Source organism: Ambystoma mexicanum, chromosome 11 (genome assembly GCF_040938575.1).
Source record: "Ambystoma mexicanum isolate Mex_15411 chromosome 11, UKY_AmexF1_1, whole genome shotgun sequence".
NCBI classification, from domain to species: domain Eukaryota; kingdom Metazoa; phylum Chordata; class Amphibia; order Caudata; family Ambystomatidae; genus Ambystoma; species Ambystoma mexicanum.
The window spans coordinates 1,041,944,392-1,041,963,812 of NC_090934.1; the positions used below are offsets into that span (position 1 = coordinate 1,041,944,392).

Here is a 19,421-nt window from a genome sequence, read left to right on the forward strand (position 1 = left end):
TCGCCCTGAATGGCAGACTTTGGATCCAATAGAAGATAGACAAAAGCTATCATACTGGCATAATTTATAGTATGTGGCTGACTGCCATATCATCATACTATATAATTAAAGGCCAGATGTATGTTTGTCCTAAGCTGCCATACACCTGTGTCACCTGTTACCACAGCTAGAGGGAGCATTTGCCTTACGCATACAACAATAAGACTTCCAGTTGCAAAGAAGAGACTGCCCGCTTCTCCTGTTATCACCTCTAGAGGGAGCTATTGCCTCATGCATACAATAAAAAGACGTCAAGTTCATCTTCCAGGCGAACAACATGTGTATTACAACAATGATAACATGCAATTCGCTGCAGAAAAGTCCCAAGACAGGCATACCACTGTAACAGCATACTTCAAGTTGCATACACCAAGAAAATATGTTAAAAAATTGTAAAACATTTCCACAGAAATGCATTTGTTTAAGCACTATTTCTCCAACAAAATAAATTACTTTTTTTTCCCCATACACAGCCCTTTCCGTAAAGAGAATTATTTTCAGCATATCACGGCTCCACAATTAATTTATTAACACACTGAAAATGTCTTTCTTTGCGCTCTTTGGGCCGTCTACACGGGCTGTTCCACTAGCCTGTGATACAATCACGTGACATCACTACTCATCTGTAATAAGAAAATTACATCACTACTGTAACGCAAAAACTGATTACATCTGTGTCGTGACATTCCAAAGCTTGCTCCTTGAGACTGCACAGAGCAGAATTCCAGCAGTCACTGCTGCACTTAATTTAAGCCATGACAACCCTTTAAAATTCCTCTCTTTGAAAATCTATTTGTGGAAATGTCCAGAAATGTATTTATAAGCAACTATTTATTGTTGTTTTTATTGTAAGCACTGCTGGAGTTCAACACAAGAGAGCAACAATCTGTCAGCAAATTTGCATGTATTTGAAACCACAAAACGCGTTTCTAGATGTAGAAAAATTGCTTAAGCAATTTAATGAAATGCAACACATTACCATATATCTATTAGTCATTGTAGTCAAACTGATGAATATTAATTAAATGTATCAACAGTTGGATGGTCTCTGACATTAGATTGTGCAAGATGCCAGGAATTAAAGGGGATGCCAGGGTATTGCCATATATTATAAGGAATAAAATGGGGCCGATTGTACACAAAAAGGATATTGCATGTCACCTTGGAGTGTGATTACCTTAAAAAGGAACTTCGTCTTCAGCTTCGTTCCTCTATTTGTTACATAACTTCTCTGTGACTTGCAATCTCCTTATATCACACAGCAGGGGCACTTTAGTCAATATAATCTGCTGGTGAGCTTGAATGATTTTTTTGGACCAAGCAAATTACCAAATGTTCTAATAAACAGCGGGAACAAACACATGTTGATGTCCAAATGGTGACTACAAATATTGAAATGTATGACATATGTACAAAGGGAGACGGAGAGGGAGAAACATCAATAACATAATTCTGTGCAAGTATTTATTCATTTTTAGCATAGCATTGCAGTTCAATGTATCACTTGCTATTCATTTTGAAATGGGTTAATTAGAACGCAGTTAATACCCAGAGGTTTCTAAGCACAGACACGGGGATCGAACCTGTGTCGCTCTGCAACGTCTTGGTTCCAAGACGAGTGCGTTGCCCTAGAGCTATCCTCCCGAGACCGGAAGAATTAAATTAGATACAGGTGTAGTGCATTAGCATCTGCAGGTTCCCCAAAAAAGCTATATCATGACAGAAATGTAAGGACAAATGCATTTTGAAGAACAAGTGCGGTTTTGGAATTATCTGCCCTATATTAGTGATCTAATGAAAGTGCTTGAACCACAATTCACACTCACTCCATCTTTAAAAGTGAAACAAGCCCTTCCAGCATCCTTGCACTACTGAAAGCTTCCTTTGCCAATTAATGTTAATGGTTTGATGATTTGTAACCATTCAGAAAATATCTAGAAACAGCCATCTTCATCTCTGGAGAATGTGCTTCCTAAGGTTGATATCATGCTGGGTCAGATAGCACTCTGGCTTTAAGTTTCAATAGTGTTGTGTTCCTTGAGAACTTTTTGGTTGTTTAAATTAATTCATCCAAATGTAGTATTATCTCTTTAATGCTCCATTATCACCTTTACTATGGTGACCTACTGTCAACAAATGAAAAGTGTATCCTACTCTATGACAGTGCTACTCAGGTCAAACAGGCCCTAGTGGGGTAAATACATTGCATTGAAAATCTAATTTGATCTGATCTAGGTGTTACTAAGTATGTTAGACCACTCTTTATGATATCATTGCACCCTGGGTGTTCAAATAATGTTGCGTTGAAGTACATCTGTGATCCCTATGCTGGCCATGATGTCTTGTATTTAATCTCTCCATTTTGTCACGCTGATCAGCTGTTGTGTTTCCTCTTTTCAATACACTGAATGAAAAAGCCATAGGAAGACAGATGTTAAGTTACACTGGTGTTGCCATTACAACCCACGTTTCTCACATCTCTCTTGCTCTGCACAACTGCCTTATCCTTTCTCTGTTACATGAATGAAAATTGTAATTGGTTATTTATAACGTGCTTAATACCCAGAGGTTTATAAGCACAGACCTGGGGATCGAACCTGTGTTGCTCCACATCATCTTGCTTCCAAGGTGAGTGCGTTGCCCCAGAGCTATCCTCACGGCCCTAAGGATACATGAAGCATATTCAACAAATCCACAGTTACAAACACAATTGACTGATAGTAGGCCTTCTACAGGAACGCAATGATCAAATATTGGCACTAAGTGGGACTGGCTTCCTGTGCCGTGGTAGCATTAGTTGGAGATAAATGAAAACGTTCATCATGCAAGGTAAGAAATCCAAGCCAATCAATAGAGCTTCTTAACACACAGTATGCAGTGCACGACCTTTGCTCCTGCACCATGTAAATCCTTCTTCTGCAAAGCTGAAAAGTACTGAGGTCGCTGATCTTGGAACATCTAACACCATGTTAGTCCCTCCTCTGTGACCTTACCATGCGCAGACCTCCTGCAGCACCTTACTGTGCAGGAGACACAATGCACGACTTCCCCTTGCCTCTGCGCAAGAGGAAACTAGAACTGAGAGATAAATGAGCGAGGACAATATATAAGGAGAGAGAATGTGCGCGTAAAACAAGGGTCGATTAGTGACCTGCACCGCCCTAATGTTAATGTCACAAACCAAAAAGCAATTACTGAGGAAAGGTTTGATACATTGAGGTTTGCAATTTGACTTCACCCCTCACCAAATTATTGGCATAAACGACAATATCTAGTTCAGGCAACACCAACACAGTTCTCCTGTCACAGCACTGAACTACAGTGGATTTGCTTAAACTCCAGAGCAATGACAGATGGGAAATCACTGAGTCACTCATCCATAACTTCAATATAACATGGGCAGCCTGGCTTTTGAGGAGACGCTTTAGGCAACCAACCATCCGCCATTACTGCACCCCTGACGTCTCCCATATTCGAAGAGAAATGTCTTCCAGTGCCAGTGCATCAGCAGTCCCCCCCAGTCAAAGGCCATGGTGAGTCACGCAGACACTCCTACGCCACCTTAACTACCAGGGAATGGTAGGAGATGGTGGGGAAAGAGCATGTGTACCCCACCCACCTACCAGGACTGGTACTACCACTGCAACCATACCAAAGGCATGTAACATAACACCCTGCAGACCTCCCCATATCAGTGCTGTATGTTGTCAAGCACCTGAGACGGTCATCGGTGCCACAAAGTCATATTAATAGCACAAGTGCCCAGTTTCAGTCCTCTGTAACATCCATTCAAACGTTATAGTTTCCACTGCACTAACGATAGCCTATTTGCTTCCATTGTCTTCTACTGCTCCGCCACTTGTACCACAATCTTGTCTCTCAACAGGATTTTAATCATGAAACACAGCCTCCAAGCTGATTGATCGTGAAACACAGCCTCCAAGCTGATTGGTCAAGAAACACAGCCTCTAAGCTGATTGATCATGAAACACAGCCTCCAAGCATTGTGAAGCCTCAAGGTGAAATATCCTCATGCTTTGACTATTTTCAGTGACAGCAGCATAGTGCACATCGACCACTGGTGTCCCCTCACAGCACAGTTGACCTTTCTATAAGCAGTGCATGCCACGTACTGCATGGTAGAATGTTTCGGTGGGTTGAGACTTGTGTGTCTCTGGTAGATGTTCTTCATACGAGCCATTGAATGTTGTGAGTATGCAGCTGTATGTCTTGACTGCATCAAATGAAACCAGTGTAATTGTGAATGGCTTTTAAAATAAATACATGGGAGCCAACCATGTCTTTCCTTCCGCGCGGATCTTGCAAAAGCCGTACCCAGATGACATGCCATCCAATGCATCCGGCTGTATGCCAATTTTTGCAATGTGGGTGTGGTGCGCACATGGGGAATTTCAAGATGCCTATGTTGTGTTGGTCATTCTTAGTTGTTGTGGGCACTGATCGTGGCAGTCTAACCTATCACAATTCTTTCAAATCCTCCAGCTAGAAGTTCACTGATCAGAAAGTGAACCTCTTGACGTGAGTGAGGATTCAAAGGCTCGACGTGCATTGGGACATGGATTCATTTAAGTTGTTGAGCAATTTCCCCTGTGTTTGCCACACTAGTGGTTTCACTGCTGCACAACAACATATACCGTGTATGGTACAGCGGTGGAGGAACTTCGGCAAGGTTTCAAAATAGTACTCCTGCTTTGTTACATTGACCCTGAAGCCATCATGTGCACTTATTTTTCTGAGTTATGGGAAGCAATTACACAAAGAGAAAAGGGCTATTTGTGGACTGGATGAAATCGTTGAAAGCTTCATCAAAATTGGTGTGTAGTGGTTTCATGAGTGGAACTGGACTAGAAAGTGTGAAATCAGTTAATGTATTTAAATGCTGTACATGTTTTGGGCTCTATTCTTCATCCTAAAGGTAAAAATTAATAAAAGGTATGGGGCGGTTTTTGGTGGGGTTTTATTTTTTTTATTTAATTGTTTTTTTACAAAGCGCTTAATACCAGAGTTTGGTCGCTAAGCGTGGATCCGGGATTCTAACCTCTGTTGCTCTGCGTGGTCTTGCTTCCAAGACCAAGACATTGCCTCTGGGCTATCCTCCTTTCACAACCAAGTTCAACCTGGTATGGCTTAGGTTAGAAGCTTAATTGTAATTTGTTAATTCTAACGTGTGTAATACCCAAGGGGGTGGTAGCCGCCAATTAGAGTTAGAGCATAACATGCATTGTGTATGCTGTTCTGTTCAGGCAGAATTGGCTTGCTGTTAAGTAAATCGCCTACGGCCCAAATTGTTTCATTAGGTATTGGAGTAAATTGTAACAATACATTTCAGCGTCTTTTTTGCATTTTAAAACACAGTGTACTGTTTACTGATTGTGAAGCCATGTCCTTTCTGTTGTCTTGAAAATGTTCTGCCTAGCACACATTTGAGACTCATGCTCAGATTTGATGTGCTTTTCACCTCAGAGAAAATGAAATGTATTACCTTGATTGTCCTACTACCTTTTTGCTGAGAAACATGAAATAAAATTCATGTATTAATTTCAGAAACGAGACTATGAACAAGGTTGTTATTGACTCAGAACTAGTATTGTAGTTCAATATACTCCAATACCTAATGAAAAAATGTGGACCATATGTGATTTCCTTAACACCAAGACAATTCTGCCTGAACAGAACAGAATAAATACAAAATTAATGTTATGCTATAACTCTAATCGGCGGCTACCACCCCCCTTGTTATACACTCTTGTTTTCAGCCCCAGGTTCCGCATCTAGGGCTGCCCCTCCTGTTAAAATCACTGGTAATTGGCAGCAGCCATGCTGCATTTCTCAGAGGTCAATAACACATATATGTGCCTCGCTGAAGGACTCTATTCACAGGGGATGAAAACATCGAAAGAGGTTTTACTGCTAAAATGAAAGGTTGCTGCAGGAATAATGTAAGCCTTGACAACGGGAACGGTAGCAATTGAATCTTTGAGTAAAGGTAACTTTTATCTAAAGTGTTTTCTATAAAAATGTAAATCTTGAATATTAAAGGGAATGCAAAAACCGGAGCTCATGGTCTCAAGTGGCTGAGAGCTTGCGTCTTTACTTGGTAGCTTCCAATCATGGATTTTTCCTGCGACATACTATTTCACGTTCATATCCAAGGTGTGCCCCTTGAAGACATAATTGTATATATGTTTGCTGCACTGCCAGGTGTGTGTTCCCGAAGCACATTTAGCATTTGTTGAGCAGCCTAAAGCAATTGCTGATCCAATGTTGACTAGCAGATGGAAGAAAATGAGTCTATGGGCCTCATTACACGGAAGCCGGTAATGGTTAAGAGTCACCGTTAATGGTAACGGTGACCGTTAACCATTACCGCCTTACTACGAGGTCCCTTAGCGGGTTGGTGCTTTAACGCCTGCTTTTTGCAGGCGTTAAAAACCAACCCGCTAAGGGACCTTGGTGCTAATTACGGCACCGCAAAATTGCGGTGCCGTAATTAGTACCTTCCCCATTCCCATTATGCCCTATGGGGCAAAAATGGGAATGGGGAAGGGCAGTGGTGGAAGGGGGAATTACCGCCCCGCCAACCTTGGAATGGGGTGGTAATTCCCCTTTCCACCAAGATGGTGCCGGTATTTTACCGGCATGGACCAAGGTGCTAATAGCCCCTTGGTCCTCCGCCTTCCGTGTAATGAGGCCCTATATATTAAAGAAAACAGATGCCACTTTCATTGATTCTGATTGGTGCATACAGGTAGAGCAGGAATTGGTCAATTTCCATTTGATTAACCATCCAGCCGGCTAAGGCATAATAGCAAAAAATGTTTTTTTATTTTAATTTAATTTTTGAATTGAGATTCTTTCCATAAAACACCCCCTCTGCTGTACATGCTCTTCTCCACTGTGTCCTGGAATGATAAGATAGGTTATTTTAACCCGCTTAATACCCAGAGGTTTCTAACCGTGGACCCAGGGATCGCACCCGTGTTGCTCCGTGTCGTGCTTCCAACGTGAGCATGTTGCCCCTGAGCTATCCTCCCAAGACTGGACCCGGGGATCGGACCCGTGTTGCTCTGTGTCGTGCTTCCAACGTGAGCATGTTGCCCCTGAGCTATCATCCCAAGACTAATGAATGAAATGATCAATACGTTTGTCAAAGTAAGCACTGGATATGTTAAGATTAATCGTGTCATTGTTGCAGTTGATGAAGCTCTAATTTGTCTCAAAATGGATTCACTTGAGTGAAACCTTGCATTGTAGTTCAGGTTCTCTGCACTTCTCCTTTGTGGTCTAAAGATACAGAGGCCTTTGTGTTTTATTGGAGACCTCTAAGGTACTACTGCTCAATTGGCCACTGCCATTGAACCACCAAGATCTTGAACCATTTTCACAGCCCCAAAAAACGTCCAAAGCCAACTTACAATCATGCTGTCAGAGGACTCTTACTACATATATTCCGGATGCTTTTTTATCCCAATTAGAAATTCATCAGCAAACAAGTAGTTAGGGTATTGTCAAATTGCGTGTTTGTTGAGGAAGCACCTTCCACCGGATGTACGAAATGGCCATATTTTTTCTATTTTTCGTCCACCTGGTACATTTTTTTTTTCATCTTCTTGCTTGTCTACTTTATATTATTACTAAAAATGTTACTCCACATGTGTTATTGGTGTGTGTGTATTACAATTATAATCACAGTGATGTGCTCTCAGGTCACCTTGGGTAAGTTTGATATGATATGATAGGTTGTATATAACGCATTAATACCCAGAGGTTTCTAAGCGCGGACGCCGGTATCGAACCTGTGTTGCTCCGTGTCGTCTTGCTTCGAAGGCGAGCACTTTTCCCCTGAGCTATCCTCCATAGACAATATCTTACTGATTAATATAATCTTCCAATTTCTATGTAGTGCTTCATGCTGGAGCCCTCCCCATTTCTAAGCATTGAAAATATAATGTAATGGTCCTCCATTTCAGATGAGTGAAGGGCTGAGTCAACACTTTCAAGATTCAGTCCTTCATCCAACAGCCAGAGCCGAGCTATCTGCAGGGAACGCTTAGCTATCTAAGCATTCTTACTCAATTAAGTACATCAGGAATGTCTATCTGAAAATAAGCAAAGCTGTTGGGGCTGGAATGACCAATGGGCAACAGACGAGCAATATGGGCCGGTCTTGTGGGCCAAATTTGAAAATGACGATGGCATAGCACACTGTGCAGGACTCTATTTTTGATGCCCGTGTATATATTTTTGTCCCTTTCGAACCACCCATGCCAGGGCCAAAATGAATAATGACACATAATAATCGTTGCACTATACAACTTTAAGTGCATTAAGCAAAACTACCAATAACAGTAGCACAATTCCATAACAAATGTTGCAAGTAGGCAGTTACTATTATTTTAATAGAACATATAATCAATCGTTGTTGTTATACTTTTTATACAATAAAACTACAACCCTATTATTTTCCAGGAAAATGGGCAGTTTCATGCTTGCAATGTTATGTTATGCTATTGGGATTTATACCGCGCACGTGGCATTTGTGTGGTCTCTGGGTGCGCCGAAGGATCTCAAAGAGAAGAAAGTGGGTTAGGTTAATGGGGAAAGAAGAAAGATTGAAGGTAGATTTGCGGTTGCGTTGATCCACGCAGTCCCTGTGCTCTGCGTACACTGCTATTTCTAAGTGTCATGTGACCAAATTTATTTTCTAAACTGATCAAATGGTTGCTGAGATACATATTTATTCATGTTTTAAATATTTATTTAAAAAAAAATATTACGGAAATTAAAATTTACTACAATTCAATATACGGTAAGAACTCTGAAGTCAGTAAATAAAATGACCGAACCCGGTACTTCAAATTTAAATATGTATCTCAGCAACCATTTGATCAGTTTACAACAATCTTGATTATACTGTGAAAAATGTGTATACCTTATTGAGATTAAAATTGATTTTTAATTAAAATAACCATATTTATAGTTCTTCTGTTGACAGTTAATGATAAATATGATCTTAGACTATATGATCCGTTTAGAAAAATAATCTTGATTGTATTGTGAAAAAAATGTGTATACATTATTGGGATTAAAATTGATTTTGAATTAAAATGACCATGTTTATAGTACTTCTGTTGTTGACAATAATAAATATGATCTTAGAATATTGCCTATCTATGACATACATTGACATGCGTTATCCTCCATCAGTTTATTCTACAGACATCCTTCAACTCGCCATCAAGTTATAACATGCTGATAAAGCTGTTGCAACAGTTCAAAAAATGTCAATAGGTTTCTAAATATACAATTTTTGGTCATAATGTGCAGTTATTTTATGAGTGAAATGTATAGTGATTAGCTTCTCCCGTGCAAGTATTCTTTTGATCACTCTGTGCCTGTAGAGGGCAGGCTGGTCCCAATGTTCCCTACCGTCTCATCCAACTGGGGTGCAAGCACTGTGTGCTTGAGCCGCACCCAAGCTCCGCGGAGAGGAAACTCTGGAGGACAGCATTGCAAGGAGACAGGACATGTCCATGTGTCCGAATCTAGAGAGATGTCAGTGGATGAAGAGGAATTTGCCCATTTCAGCATATGACACTATCGTCTTACGAGACTTAGGGCCTAATTCACAAAAAGGTTTTCAATGGGACTGTGCCACGTCAAAAACATGTTTGTAAATCAGGCCCACAGAGTGGTCACTTTACTAAAATCAAATGTTTTGCCTAGGGTATACATGTTTTGGATTTTAGTATATAGATTCTTAAATGGTAAGAATGGACTCTAAAATCGCACTTCAAAAGAAGTTGATTTACCTTTGGAGTATTGGTGCAATTTCTGAGAAATTGATCTTTTGAAAGAATCATTTGCTTGCATTCTTCTATCATTGATTAGATTTTACTGGGAGGGACCTAACATCAGTGACATAGTATTTGGTCATTGTATCTGTACCCGCCCGTTGACACAAGAAAATGATAGATCCACATAACCGACGTGCATGTATCACATAATTTGCAGTATATATTTGTGTTGCATTCTGATTTCTTTGGAAACAAATTAGCTTACTTTCTGGTTGAAAATGGTCTTACATTTCAGGAGGTTATGGTATTTTGGGAACATGTGTGTTGGCTATTTACCTGACATGCCCACCTTTCTAGAATACAATGCTCATCTATGTAGAATTTGCTGGATTGGGTGATTGGTCAATTTGTTGGCTGTATTTGCCTGGAGCGCTAATGGCATTTGAGGGTTGTGTGACTAGCACAGAGGTCACAGTTTAGTAGTAAGCCATGTCTCTCTGGACAGCTGGCAGAGTACACATACTGAAGCAAACTGGGTCCAATGCACCATAGAGCCCTAGCCACGGGTCAATGGGAAAGATGTATGTTCAATTTCTGACACTAGCATGTTGATTATGGACGTTGCACCTGTTGACAAGATTTAAGAAAGTAATTAGGAAAACCAAGGAAGCCATATTTAAAAAAATAGATTTTCTATCCATTCTGAACAGATATGGACAAATATTAATTTCTTGTATTAATCCTACACAGGTAAATAAAAGTATAAATAGTGGTCTGGCATGATAACACAGGGGAAACACGGTGGTCTTGGAATCAAGACCATGCAGAGCAACAGAGGTTCAAATCCGTGCTTAGAAACCAAATTCTATTAGACGTGTTATAAAAAAAATAATAATAATAATAAATTGGGAAAAAGACAAGGAAAACAGCACAGGATTTGAATCCCAGTCATATGCTTAGAGACTGGTCTCTGGTAATAAACCGTAATAAAAGATTAATTAATTAATAGTGAATGGTCCTTTCACCAAAGAAAGCTGCATGGTATGGCATGTTAGTAAAGCCTATGGCCCAATTCATTCACTGGTCAGAATATTAGAAGGAGTATCTGTTATTAAAATATGAATGTACACCCCCAAGCCCTCCAGTACCGATAAGACCAGTGGAATGTGACAGTGCAGATTTGACAGGTCTTATTTTTGACAAATGTCTTCTTTGAGGTGCCTCTTACATGAATGTTTGGGCGCTACATATTGTGGTCTTTTTTATGTCTACTACATTGATGAGAGCAGACAACCAAAAAAGAATGCATGGTGAAAGGGCATGTAAGGCCCTTTCTGGGTGATGAGCTCGCCTGACATGGGTGGCGGCCCTGCTGACATTTCCACATAGGTCCACGCTGCGTTTTATCACGGGATGGCACATGCATGTTCTGCAGCCAGGTTGCGAGTGGTTATTCTATGATATCTGTTTATGAAAAATGCTGAAGTGGGAATATTGGAAGTTATTTCCTTTGTTTCATAAGAGCAGCTTCATAACATTGTGTAGCAATGCAACGATTGAAACGCTCATCTAGTAGGCACAACTCACTTCATATTTTCGGGAATTGCTCTACATTTTATGGGACATTTCATGACTTTTGTGCAGAATTTGAGAAATTCTAAAATGTCCTCAAATTCGGCCATATGTGTGCTTGAACAGAAATGCAAAATAGCAAAATGCTGACTGCAATCACTGAATTCCACTGGGTGGGAAATCGCTTGTGGAGTGCCACTCTCCACAGATTGCGTTGCAGACGAGAGTGGCACGGCTCCGCACCCTCTTCTCTCAGCTGGACAGGTCTTCACTCACCCCTACCCAAGCGGCCTCGCCAATGTCCCCTGCTCTTCATGACAATACAGCATTGGAATGTCATGGAAGGGAACTAGATTTACATTCCAAGGCCTGTTCATTTGTTAAACAGACCTGATGCCTAAAGTAAGAGACTTTGGGCCTACTAGCCATGCTCCGGACCAATCCAGGCATTTGGTGTGAGACCTTAAAATCCACAGTATTATTAGCCCTTTGGCACTTAATCAGTGTCCACTTCAGGTTGGAAGCAGGCTTCCTATTATCAAGTTGACATCAGGAGACCTGTCTTTTCCCTCTGCGCCTTCATATCTTGGAAGCCTTGATGTCCAGCTATCTTCATGTCTCGGCCTGGAGTACCGACTTGTCTGGAAGTTTTCCAGGTACATGAAATTGTGATTGCGGGCTAAGACTTCCTCAAACATTCCTTCCCTTCCAAACCGTGCTCTGAAGCAGCTGGGTAAGCAGAATCAGCGCTACAGGAAAAAGCATGACTTTTTCACTGAACACACTGCTGACTCCATGAGTACTGGACTGCTTTGACACAGGCGCCTATCACAACGGTATCCAGGGCTAAGCGAACGTAGACTTCAGCAATATTCCAAGGTGCTCACTAAGAGCTAGCCCAATGCCACCTACTCATTTCAGATAGAATAAGCAAGCAACCAACCAGCCGACCAACCAGCACTGCTGTCACTGAGCTGGGAATGAAATGGCAACCAATCAGTGAATCACTGTCTCGGAGGACGCATCATCTTCAGCCTCTGCTGTGTGTGTGACTGTAAAATACACAGGCCTAAAACTGGGCCTCTCTTTGGAGTCAAGGAATCGCCATTGAGGTGATTGTTTTACTTCAAAGGTCAACGCCAAATGTCAAGACCCACAAATGTGCCTCATCTCCTTATCCCTCAAAAAGGTCCAGAACATTCCGATAAAAGAGGACTCAAACAAAGCCAAAAAAATCATGGCGTGGTTCTCCTCCTGAGAGTAGCACAGCTGGAGTCATTGTACACAAAAGCTGTGTTCCTGCTTGGGCCATCATGAAAAAAGCACCTGCTCTAAGAAGAGTAAAGGTCATGGATTCACTTCCGGCTTCCTTCCCGCCTGCAGTGTTAGTGACCGGAAATGGGTAACACTGAAACGCGTCATCAATCTCCTGGCATCCCTAGGTATTTATTTGGGCTAGAGTGGGGGTGGGCCTACGGTGCACAGCGGGTACAGCACGTGTTTAAGACGCCATTTCTGTTTCCATGCAGTGGGGCTATATGTCTCCTGGTGGAGAAAATGGCCAGCGTGAGACGCCTGTTGCTTGCCTTTGAAAACGATGCCAGGCTAAAACACGACGATAGCACATTACAGGACAGACATCCCTAAACGTGTGCATTGGACTGCTGGCCAAGTGGACAGACTTTCCCCTCCTGACTACCTCGTGTCTGCAAAGTGAACGCACTTTAATATAATACTAATAATAATTAGAAGAAGAGAAAGAAATAATAAGTTGTTACGAGGGGCTTCGTGTCAGACACCCCCATCTTCTGAGCATGGTAATAACAGGTGCTGTTATGACTCCCATTTTGAACGGTACCCTTCCCTTTAAGCTTTGGGCTGCCCCCGGAGAACTGTAACCCAGTGAGCACAGGTTGGTGTGGAAAGACGTGGCGCGTGCGTACGAATTAGCTCTCTGTGTGTATGACCCCCTACCCCCTCTAGGATGTATGTGCATGTCTCAGCGTGAGACAGCACGACATTGCGTGTGCCAGACACGCGTGCAACATAAGTAGTGCTTGTGTGCAGAGGCGTTGCTGGGGGGTGGGGGAGTGGGGGGGTTCTGCCCCTGGTGTTTTGGTTATAGCCAGGGATAGAATTTCAGGAGCAACAACCACAAGGCTAGCTAACCCCCAGTCCCGACAGTTCCGACATCAGTTTAGCCCCAGGTCTTTTCAAGACCTGGCAAACCCCCTGCTTGTGTGGCCGCTCGTAATGAGGGGGGGGTGAATGGTGCCATTGTTCTCGAACAACAATAGACCTCATCACACGCCGTACAGCGATAAGTGGCATAATAGTGACCCATGAGTATCAAACAGGTGACTCCAGTAAAGCAACTGTGCAATCGACACAAACACAGTATCAGTCTGTTACAGAGAGAAACGTTCCATTCAGAAGTCCGCGGACTTCGAACCGTCTGTGGTATGGTGGTGCGGCTGGCCATTCACTCCGGGCCTGAGGAGGCTAGAGGCCACGGGCTTCAGTGAGATTTCCGCGGAAGAGTGAAATGGCCACCTCCCAATTACCCCGGGCTAACGAAGAGCCACTCAACTTCGCCACTTGGCACTACAAGGCAGCGAGAGATTCTTCGCTTTGTGAGGGGGGTGGGGGGGGGGCGAAATGCAGCAGGCAGGGCCTCTTGGCTCCGCAAATGTTTGCGTGCGGGCTTTTGTCCGCTTTGTGGTCACTACGCAGGGTCCATTTCGGACTAATCCAGACACATGCGTTCTGAGAACACACGGATTACTGATGGCACTGCCGGCCAGTTCGGTGAAGTGTGCATTGCGCAGGGTCTATAAAAGAAATATGTTTCTGTATTTTAAAATTAGCAGGGCCGTGATTTGAATATTTATACGAGGAAGTTAAGTAAAGTAGTATTGTATCCGGTTTTCAAGAACGTGAGCCGTTTCTCACGCGAGTGGAGGGACTGGGGTGTGGCCCGAAAGTGACCCTTGTCGCTTTCCGTTATACTGCAGCAGGTGTTTGCTCCTCGGGCTCAGTCCTGGGCTCCGGCCAGACGCTGCCACTGCGCCCGTTTCCCGGCGTGTGGTGGGGATATAGGCTCGGCACGCGCCCACACAAAATCAGGAGCGCGGGCGCCGCGTTCCACGTCCGTGGCACGCGGTGTGTAACCCCAACCCCCCCCCCCAACCTCCCACCAAAACCGCTCGTTTGGAAACAATCGCAATGCCTCCCCCTCGCAGGTTGAACGTGTCACTGAGGGACTGGCAGTACCTGCATGCGTGCACACGCCGTTTCCCGACATGGATGCATGCTCACGGTGTGCCTGTTGAATTGCACGGCTGCATCCAAGGTACTAAAAAGCAGCAAAGGGCGGGTTTTTCAGCTCCTCAACAAAATGACCAAACACATGAAACCGGTGATGTTCTGACCCCGAGGTTGGCTCTCCCCGATCCATCCGCACCTCACTGTGGGGGGCCGTGATGAGGGGTGCGTGCGTGCGCGTGTGTGTGTGGAGCGCGGTGAATGGAACGCGCACCTGCTGTGGCGATCACTCGCGGCTCTAATATCCGCTAAACGGCGGAGCCGCCGCAGCCCAATAATCTTCATCCCGGGCAGAGGCGCGCGGGCATCCAAAGAGGGGATTGGCTTTATTCTGCGGGGCTTTGCTGGCAGCCTGGCTGTGACGAGCAGCAGCGCCCTGGGTAAGGCGCACGGGGAGCCGGGGAGCACGTACCGTCTGCCTCTCCTCCCCTGGCACCCCCCGCCCCCTCCTGCATAGGGCTGGCATTGTGAGGGAGCGGCGGAGGGGTGTGGGGAAAGCGAAGCAGTCATGACACTGATGGCCGAGGACAACGGGGTGCAGTGCTGAAATACGGTGCTAAAATGCAGAGCAACGAACGGACAAACAAAATAAATAAATAAATAAATAAAAAACTGGGCTTCTGGAATTGTTTCACCAAATACTCCGAAGCTACAAAGGAGTTATATCGAATGTTTACACGTCCCAACAGGTGGTATTTTGCACCCCTCCCGATTTCAACATAGCACAACTGCATCACATCCCCCTAGCAAAACAGCTCATACACAATGCAGCAATGTGGTATAGTGGCCTCCTCCTGGGGCAGCCGTGTGGGGACTTAATGCAGATAGGCGACAGGTGACACCCCATCTGCCTTGTATAGACTTCATCACGGAAATAACATATAGCCAGACACCCCTGACTGGCTGAGGGAAGGGGGGGGTCAAAGGCCAGCCAGAAGGAGACTCTCACACAATGATGCTACACAAACAACGTGGCACTGTCTTGGTGGCCGGCTACACACAGAGCATCTCTCAGGCAAAGCCCAGCCTGGGGAGACAAACATGTTAAGTTTATGTGAGTTAACGGTGGGACACCTTGTTATCTCGCTGGCAGGGGGTGGGGGTGCAGCGCGAGGCATATGGCCTTTCGGGCAAGTGGATATTAAGCTCTGTGGGAGAGGAGCCCCGGGTGCACCCAGAGGGAACAGTGCAGCACACGCAGCCAGGCCCTTCCCGTGACTTACATGGAGGTGATGCTCTTGGAAATGTCCGTGATGTTGATGTTCGCGTTGCCATTGCCAGTGCCCGGCTCCTGCCACTCCAAGTGGGGGAAGATGTTGCCGTCGTCCGGCTTGAGGCATCGGATCTCCGTGTCGCTGCATTGGCAGTTAGCCGGGCAGGCCAGGTCCGAGGCCAGGCGATCCATCCACAGGCTCCAGAGCACCGCGATCCCCAGCAGACGGCACTTGGCCCGGCAAAGAGACGCATCCATCGCCCGCTGCTTGCGCGTTCAACCCCCTCCGGAAAAACGGACGAGGGGGGAGAAAGCGGAGGTAAGGCGGGAAGCAATCCCAGCACGGTCTTGGGGGTTCAAGCCAGCTCAGAAGCCCGACCCACCAGCAGTCGGGATCATAATGGAGAAATAGTCAGAAGCACAAGCGCCCTAGTTTTCTGCAAAGCATCGCTGTTCCCTCTCCTGGTGCCCGCCTTGCCGCCGGCGTTGGGCTCCTTTTTGTGCCTCCGATGGGTGTTAATTTTTCTCCAGGTGGTCCGAGAGATTTCAGGGGCTATCAGCGGGATATTGGGGTGGCGAAGAAGCGAAAAAACGGGTCCCAAAGTCACCAAGTCCCACCTACTGGGCAGAATTAAAACTGACACACCTGCAAAGAGGAGAGAGAAGCAAAGATGAGGACAGAGGGTTCGGTGCACAGAGTAGCAGAGAGAAAACCCCGCATTTCCTGGCGATGGGGCGCCCAGGCGCGGTACCTCACGACGAGCAGCCTCCCCTCCTCACGCGCCTGGATGCCCACACAAACGGCGAGCGCCTCCGATCTCACACCCAGCCGGCATTCAAGCAGGCGGCGCGCAATCCCGTTTTCAAGGAGAAAAGTTCAACACCGCAGCAACCACACTGCCCGTTTCCTCTCCGCGTTCCTCGTCTCCATCCTACTTATTCAGCCATGGGGGGAATGGAAAAAAAAGGGGGTGCCGTCGCGTTCAGCCAGAAGACACGCAAATCACCAAAAGCAGCAATGGGCCAAAAAAAAAATCACGCACGCCCCAGTGCGAATCCAGTTTCCGCGACCACAGCGAGGGGTCTTTGCAACTAAACCAAGGCGACCAACATCTGAGCAGGGGCGCTCAAGCCACAGGACGCAGGCATAGGGAAAAAAATGATCCTCGGTTGAACCAAAACGAAAATATATATAAATAAAACCAAGAGCGGTACATAAAGTGTGGGTCTGATATTCTCCGAAGAGGGAAGCTTGGAAAAAAAAGATATGCAATCAGACATGCAAAAAAACCGCCAGCAGGAAAAAGCAAAGTCCTCGTTGGGTGACAGGCCGGGACATCATCCCATTAAGATGCCTGCTGCATGTTTTGGCAAGCGCAGGGACACTAGCTAGCGATCCCAGCCCTGCTCCGTTCACTCGGCGCTGCCGCCTCTCCGCTGCTCGAGTCCGCGATCCCTCCCGGCCGGACGCCTGCACTTACACCCTCGGCGAGGCGACGCGTGGACCTGGTCCTGCGGTAGTGGTAGGGGAGACGCAGGTGCACGGCACTCAGACCCTGTCTTCGGAAGGCAGGGAGCTGCGGCTGCCGCCTCTTCTCGCTCTCTCCTGGCCAAGGAGAGGGTGGGCGGGCGAGGGTGGGGAGGGGGGGGGGGTGGAGTGGTGCTGGGAGTCTCAGCTGTTTACTGAGAGAAGAGAATCAAAGCAGTGTGATCAGGATGGGGAGGGGGAGAGAAAGCGAGAGGATGGGAGGAGATGGCAGCAGGCAGACAGACAGGCACAGTAGCTCAGAGAGAGCCGAGCGCGAGCTCCTGCACCCCCCCCCCACTCATGCACGGATTCACTTCAGCCGGGGAGACCCCCGCCTTCTGCAGCATGCTGCATACACCCTGTTACGCTAATTTCAAGCAACAGTGTATTTCCAAAGCAGACGGTGGCATGACATGGCTTTGCGAGGGCACGCATGCGGCACGATGCATACGCACGATGCGTACGTTACAAGCACCGTAGGGATAACAACCAGTTGCTGGCACGACATGGTCACGATGTAACACTTAAAACAGAAATATGTCAGGTGCGGCTATTCATACAATGACCTCTCCTCCCCAGGAGGCAGAGGCCGTGCACGACCCGACTGGTGATAGATAACACATCGCCATTGACCTCGCTGATTGCGGCATCACAATACATATCACCACTGCCACCATTGTTGACAGAACTGGTAAACAGACACGTGACAACACCGATGTGATGGTGAAACGACCACTTTATTTATTTATTTATTTATTTGTATTTTTAAAGCGCACAACAGCCCGTGGGCATCGTGGCGCTGTAACAGAGGAAGTAACACGGTGCAAGGGACACGTTGGCCTCGACATTACCTGTTGTGGACATTGTTGGACCTGAACGTATGCTGCACTTACTCAAAACAGGCAGCAAGCACGTGAACACCACCTATTAGTTACTGTAATGGTGTAAGTACACACCGATATCAGAAGTGTGTGTGCGTGCAGAAGACTTGTGTGTTAAATATGTTTGTGCAACACTAATATGTTGACCTCTCATTGTTGCAATTGCAAACACCTGCGAATAGGTGAGTGGAGAGTCCACGGGGGGTGGTGGGGGGAGGGGTGATTTTACTGGTGGAAATGCTTTAGAATGCGATGCCATCAAGGATGTAGTTGGTGACCACACGCCTGGCACATCTAGCACTGCATTACAAAGAGGCGCATGCCTTGTGCACAGAGGCCTTTCCTGGCAGTGGCCACGTGCCGTGGGCCCGGTGGCATTCAGCTAGGCATCGGACACAGTGACCCTTTCTGGGGTGCCTGCAGGGAATGGCCTCCGTCACTGTGTCTGGCTGGCATTGCCTTCAGTTTGCACACAGTGTGCCCTTCCCTGGCATGGCATGTAGCCATAGCACAGCATGGGCATGCTCTGGCTACATCCCTTTGGCTTGATGACCGTGACTCAACATTTTCCATCATGCTGATATTCTCAGGTCAATAGAAAGTTTTCTATGAATTTCATTTTTTTGTTGTTGTTAATTAGCTTTGTCTTGTTGAGATATCTTTTTAACATGTCACTCTTTTCACTAAGTGGAAATCACTCATCTAATATCCCTTGTTATACAGTTATAGAAATATGTACTACCTTTTATTTTGATATTCCACTATGGTGCCATGCCTAATCTCATGTCCTCCGTGTACAGTTGCACCCCACAATCCGGCAAAATAGTTTATTTTCAAAACTCGAAATGTACGTAAAATAATGAAATTCAAATGAACTCAAAGGTGGTCTCCAGCTTTATGGGAGGTAGGTCACCACAGGAGAGGCTCAAATACAATTGGTAAATGAAATGCAAGTGCATATGCCTACATGCATTTCACTGCTTCAATTCACACCAGAAGTCACTGAAAAAATGTTGTTAAAGGGAAGTTATGGTTACAAGTAAAAC

The 19,421-nt window shown here is 45.4% G+C and overlaps 1 protein-coding gene across 4 annotated transcripts in view; it reads right to left on the bottom strand.

Annotated features, from left to right (window-relative positions):
- Window positions 1–17,622, bottom strand: part of NTRK3 (neurotrophic receptor tyrosine kinase 3) — a 1,833,633-nt gene extending 1,816,011 nt beyond the window's left edge. For 2 of the 4 annotated variants that reach the window (XM_069624286.1, XM_069624285.1), the window contains exon 1: window positions 15,977–17,622. In XM_069624286.1, coding sequence (XP_069480387.1) covers window positions 15,977–16,224 — 248 coding nt within the window. In that variant the 5' untranslated portion in view covers window positions 16,225–17,622. The remainder of the gene's footprint in view (window positions 1–15,976) is intronic. The other 2 variants (XM_069624287.1, XM_069624288.1) reach the window with 2 other exon arrangements.
- Between the last annotated feature and the right edge of the window lie 1,799 nt (window positions 17,623–19,421).